We start from the raw sequence: 6,137 nt of genomic DNA on the forward strand, positions 1-6,137 counted from the left end.
GAAATCTCTGCTGAAGCGCACAGTATAACAACTACGAGAAAAGGAGGCCCCCACAGGGGAGAGAGGACCTGGGGCTCCAGCTTTACTCCATGCACAGAATCACAGAACATCTATCAAGGCAGGAAGTGTCCTGGGACGTCCTTGGTGACAGCTTCAGCCAAAATCTCAGCAGGGGTGTCCACTGAACACACTCAAGCTAAGGCAGGCTTTCTGGGGGGGGCACTTCTATAGACACCCTGAGGAAGAACAGTCCACCCCATCCTGAGGATCTGTCCCACTGGCAAACAGCTCTTACAGCCAACCCAAAACCACTCTTTGTAACCTAAAGCCCTGGCTTCTGGACAATTTTTTTCCTGCCTGCCAGGCCATGATATCCTCCATGCAGCCTGACCATGCAGAGAGCACCTCTGGCTACTCTGGCTGTTGACACACAGAAGGAGCCCCAGTTTGCACCCACTTTTTCTTCTCTCTGCTGGGGTCAGTTCCCATCCAAATGCAAGATGCTGCCTTTGTCCCTGTTGGAATCCCCCCTGCCTGCTTTGGCCCCTTGTTCCAGCTTGTCAAGATCTTCCTGAGCTCTGATTCCATCCTCAGATGTTTTCTTTTCTATCTCCACAGTTCAACCCTGGGCGGTATATTTTTCTTCTCCTGGAATCCTCCCATCTTTCTGTTGTCTGCAAATATTTTGTAATGCCTCCTCCAGGCCATTTGTAAATATGGAGAAGAGCCCAGGGCCTAAAGAGACCGTCACAGAGCCACACAACAGCACTAATTGTTCAGACAGCTCTGGGTCCAGCTAATCATAGGCTAATCCAGCAACATTTTGCCAGTTTCTCTATCAAAAACCAACAGAAAACTTCTTTAGTCACCATGTCCACAATTCTCCTGTGGTCAACTGAAGTCTCAGTAGCAAATATAATTTGTCATGATTTGTTCTTGATACTATAAATCCATGCTGACATCTGCTAAGCAATAGCATTTTTTTCCAAATGCTGACGGCTTAATGATTTGTCCCCAGATTTTGTCCAGTACCAACATCAAGCGAACAGGACTTATCTAGGAAACTCCTGCCCTCCCCCCTTCTGAAGCCAGCTCCATCCCTCTCTCGGGAGAAGAGCTGAGCCACGCAGGAGCAGTCTGCCTTTCTCTTTCCTGCAGACCCAGCTCAAACGCTCTTTGTGATGCTCTTCACTCTTGTGAGGCTGGTTCTTTGTACTTTGAACACCTTTCTGACACATTCAAAGTACTGCAAATTTCAACTGTTGCTGCTGCTGCTGTCCTCACCTGGAGAATCACAGAATCACCTTGGTGAATTAGGAAGCAAGAGGTTGCCAGCGGCGTCCCCATGATCTTTTGTTAAGGCCATCCGTGTGACAGCATGACACTTGCAGGAAAGGGGCAGAGCTCTCAGTACAACACTGCTTTTGTCAGTCTGACCCCCTGGTCTGCCCCAGAGGTAGCTGGCTGCCGCTGAATCCTGCTGCTTCTTCTCCAAAACTCAATCGGCCAGTCGAGAGACACCCAGATATACGTCAACTCACTTAACTGCAGAGAAGCTGAACCTGGTAACCTGCGTCCAGCACCAGAGGCAATTAAGCTGGCCGCCCCCTCGCCCCCCACGCCTCCAACATGTGCTGCCTTATTGCCAATGCCAGGGATTCCAAGAAGCGTGGCAGCAACTGCCATCACCATCGCCTTGGTAGAGCCCAGAGCTCATGACTTCCAGAAATCAGGCTGGGCATGCAGGGCTTGATTTAAAGCCTGCTTTCCTGTGGCCCAGAAATGCCCCCCTCCTACTTTGGCTGCACCCATCGGGGGTCTATTCCCAGTGAAAGGTCTGGCAGACACGGGGACCAGAATTTAACACGGTGCAGAGCAATTCTGTGGAGGAAGGGAGGGGTCCTTCCGCCAAGCCATTTTTCTGGATGATCTGAGAGTGAGAGGAAGCTCTTCTGCTCACTCTCCCCACCTTCTGGACCCCCATTTTCCACAAGGGCTGTGCTTATGTGACACACTCGGCCAAGCCAGTCATAAACCCAGCATTGCATTTACCCAGCACTCCAAGATAAAAGTGATTAGATGGCTGTGTTCAATGCATTTGTGGTTCAGGAGGTTGTGTTGTGTTGAGGGGGCAGCAGCCAGGCCAGGCGTTCTCCATCAACTCCCCTCTCACCCTTTTCCCAGCATGAGTCAGTGGGTTGGTCACTCCCTCCCAGCAGCCTCACCTGCCCCCTCCCCAAACAGGTTGCTCCCCACCTGCAGTCTTTCCTTTTCAGCACTGAAAGGCTTCTGAGTCAGGAAGCTCCCCAACGTTTTCCCTGCCGGCTTTTCACCCAGCCGTTTACAGCAATCCTGCCTCCCCCCCCCTCCGATCTCCAGGGTCAGCACAAAGCCCACGGACATCATGGACAGCCACGCTGGCTCTAAAGCCACATTGGACCCCCTCTTGGCTGAGAAGCAGTGCTTGAATAGCAAAGCTGCAGGAATCTTCCAGGAATTTTGGTCCGCCCCAACCCCACCGCGGCTTATGTGCCCACATCTTCTGAAGCACGCAATGTTAAGAGGCCACAGAGGGGAAGCCAGAATGAGCAGTGTCACCTCTTGCTGTGTGAGCCATTAACTGGGCATGCACACCCACGCACAGACACACCGCTCAGAGCAAACGTCAGTGGAACCAATCTGAAAGCTGTCCCCCCACCCCAAATGTCTGAGTTTGAATCCACAGAGCTGAGAATTCAGCTGTAGCCAAAGGGCCAGCAAACAATGAGCCAAGAAAGAGCTGCTTTTGCAGGAAACCTCCACTCTGGGCAGAGCGGCCCCTCGGCCACCTGTCTTGCTAGCACTAGCCAAAGCAGGGGAGGGGGAGCTGCAAGGAACAGGCCCAGCTGTTGACCAATGAAGCAGCTGCCTCGGGACGGGATGGCTGGGTTCTGGACTGGCACTGGATGGCCATCTACGGCAGAGGCTAGAGTCCTACACCGGCAGCCATTGGACCAGATCATTTCCAGGCCTCCCACATTTGTTGAATTGGTTGGACAGAGTCCCTGGCAATCCCTTTCCTAGAATCCTGGATAATCTCAGTTATGTTGGAGCCATTACACAATGCAAAAAGCCCTGGACTTTCCTGACCCACTTCATAGAAGCCAGGAGAGAAGGGATGTGAGCTGCATACAAGAAGCGACTTCTGGGTACTCAAATGCTCCCCCAGAAAGTCCCAGTCCCAAATCACAGGGCTGGGCTAAGACTGCTAAGACTAAGCACTCCGGACAGCAAGACCACAACCAGAGGAGAATCCCCATCTCAGGGCAACGTTGAAGAATGAGGGGCTTGCCAGGGGACACAGGACCTGCCCACAGCAGCCTCCCAATCCCAAGCACACCAAAAACACTGAGCCCCACTTCAGGGAAGCCAAAGCAGACAGGCTAAGCCACATGAGCACCACAAACCACACCAGAAGCAGGAAGACTTGCCACAGGAGTGGCCAGCAGCCTCTCCCTGCAGCACACACAGCTCCCCCACAGGGCAAAGAGTCTGGAAACAGAATGGGCCCCTCCAGTCTCTGCACATGATAGACAAGGCAGCTCCTGGTTTGAAGCCCTTGTCCCAGGGGCCACGCTGGATGTGGCTAGATGCAAACTGCACATCAGAAGGGTGAAAAGGTGCCTCTCCCCCCCCCCAAGCGCAAACGAAGAAGAGCCACAGGGACCCTTTCAGACTCCGGGTAGCAAACACAGACACACAAACACATACAAACACAGCAAAGCTAGCTTAAGCAAGTGTGTAAGGATGCTGGTAAGCACTTCTTCCTGCCTCTTGTCACCCACCTGGCCCTGGGGAAACCCCTGTTTTTAGTGGGTCTCTAACTCCTTCCCTGGTGCCCCTCGGGAGGGCTGAAAGGTAGGCACAGAAAGTGAGCAGGCAGCTGAGCAAGGAATGCAGCTGTGGGCCACCCACCCACCAAAACTCAGCACCAAAGGCCGCCCCAGTAGCCCCCCTGGGCCCCTCTGCTCCCCCAGACAGAGAAGCCACAAGGATGCAGCCTCTCCTCCTCCTCCTAGAAGGTCTCCTGGGCTCCCCCTCCTTCCTCAGCTTTCAGGGCCCCAGGAGAGCCGTCAACTTCGGGAGGGCCAGGAGAGCCTCGTGCCGGGGCTCCTCCACAGGCTCCGCTGCACGGCTCAGGAGCGACCGAATGACCCGGGCAGCCTTTTCCAGCAGCTGCCAGCCCCAGAGATGGCCGCTTCGACCCAGACGCCTCTCCTGGAATCCCCCGGGAATCCGGGAAGAGGCAGGCGTTATCTTCCGGACTGAAGCCGGCCGACGGAGCGTCGCGAAGCCAAGCAGCGCCCCCCCCCCCCCCCCAAGGGGGGAGATTTCCAAGCGGTGGGCAAAGGCATCGAGAGGCGGGCGGCCGGGGGGGAGCCTGTCCCAAAGCGGCCAGGGTTGCTCCACAGCCTCGAGTTCTCCCTGCTGCCCGCCTCCCCCTTCCCGGAGCAGCTCTCTGGGGCCCCTTAAGAGACGGAGAGGCTCCTCGGGGCAGGCAAGCAGAGGCCTCCTGCCCTCCCGGGGCTGCTCCCTCCCAACCCTGCCCCGCAGCCGCTTCTCCTCCGCACCGAGGGTACCTGGGCGAGTGCCGGGAAGCACGAGGCAGCTGCCGGGTGGACCCGGCGCTCCCCGAGCCACCAGCCACCGCTCGCGGCCGGGCGAAAGCGGCCGAGCCGGGGAGCTTGGCCACCTCCGCGCGCCCGACGGACCGGCAGCCGGCTCAGAGCCGAGCGGGGCCGTTCCGCTTTCCGAGCCGGGCGGCTGTGCAGGCGGGCGGGCCACTCGCACACCTGCGGACCGGCGGGGGCGCCAAGCGGCTCCTGCTGCGCGCAGAGGCACCGGCGGCGCTCGAATGGCCCGGCTGGAGAGACCGCGGAGCTCCGTGCTTGCAGCCCAGCCCGCCTCCCCGCCCCCACGCCCGCCGCCTCACCTGTACCAGTCGAGGCCGTGGCCGTAGTTGCGGTCGAAGAAGTGGGGCTCGGTGCCCACGGCGCGGACGTCGGGGTGCGCCCGGAGCGCCTCCAGCAGGGCGCGGGTGCCCCCCTTCTTCACCCCGATGATCAGCGCCTGCGGCAGTCGCTTCTCGCCACAGGCCGGCGTGGCCGTGGCGTCCGCCAGCTGGTCGGCGGGGGCGGAGGTGCTGGCGTTGCCGCCGCCGGGGCTTTCGGCCGCTCGCCCGGGGACGGTGGCGGCGGCGGCGGCCGGAGGGCTGATGGCGGCTGCCTGCGCGGTGGCGGCGGCAGAGCTGCTCCGAGCCGCCGCCGGCACGGCTTCTGCTGCTGCTGTGGAGCCCGGCGGCGGCGGCGGCGGCGGCGAGGAGGTCGAGGGCTGCGCGGGGCGGCCGGGCCGGCGGGGGGCGGCGGGGCTGGCCGGCGGGGCGGCGGGGCTGGGGGAGCCCTGGGCGGCCAGCGGGGAGCGGAGGGTGCCGGGGCCGCCCATGAGGCTGTAGCAGGCGTAGGTGAGGCAGAGCGAGAGGCTGCACATGCAGAGCAGCTTGCGGGCGGGGGGGCCCTTAGGCGGGGGGGCCATGCCGCCTGCCCGCGCCCAGCCCCGGCCGCATCGTGTCAGCCCGGCCGCCGCCCCCCCGGCTGCAGGGGCCGCTGCCGCCCGCCCGCCCCGCCGCCGCCGCCGCTGCCCGAGGGGAGCCCCGCATGGCACAGCCGCCCGGCTGCCGCCTCCCGCACGCTGCCCGGGCGCCCCTGGCCAGCCAGCCACGCCGCCGGCCGGCCCAGGCTCCGCGCCGCGCCAGCTGCCCGAGCAGGGAAAGTTTCGGCCGGGGTCGAGGCGGGGCGGGGCGGGGCGGGGCCAGGCAGGACGCAACGGGCGGCGGCGGCGGCGGCACTTGGGCTGGTGACGCCGGCCGGCCGGCTGGCCGCCTCCTGAAAGGCTGGCGAGGGGAAGCCCCGCCCCCGCCGCCGCCCCCCTCCCCGCCGCCTCCAGCTCCGCCAACCCTGCGCAGGCAACCTGGAGGGGGCGGGGCTGCTGGCATCGCGGGAAGCGGAGGCGGGCGACGTGTTTCGGGGCTCGTGCAAAGTGCGGCGGCAGCTGCAAAAGCGCCGCTTGGGCCCCATCGCGCCGAGGGCAAGGCCTGCCCC

The 6,137-nt window shown here is 61.4% G+C and overlaps 1 protein-coding gene across 1 annotated transcript in view; it reads right to left on the reverse strand.

Annotated features, from left to right (window-relative positions):
• The window catches only part of LOC139325229 (heparan sulfate glucosamine 3-O-sulfotransferase 4-like), a 98,694-nt gene extending 93,123 nt beyond the window's left edge, over nucleotides 1-5,571 (reverse strand). Inside the window, exon 1 of the mRNA XM_070955023.1 lies at nucleotides 4,973-5,571. Within this exon, the coding sequence (XP_070811124.1) occupies nucleotides 4,973-5,571 (599 nt within the window). The remainder of the gene's footprint in view (nucleotides 1-4,972) is intronic.
• Between the last annotated feature and the right edge of the window lie 566 nt (nucleotides 5,572-6,137).

The sequence above is a fragment of the Pituophis catenifer genome, unplaced genomic scaffold (genome assembly GCF_029215685.1).
Source record: "Pituophis catenifer annectens isolate HBS135680 unplaced genomic scaffold, rPitCat1.0.hap2 SCAF_16, whole genome shotgun sequence".
Classification (NCBI taxonomy): Eukaryota; Metazoa; Chordata; class Lepidosauria; order Squamata; family Colubridae; genus Pituophis; species Pituophis catenifer.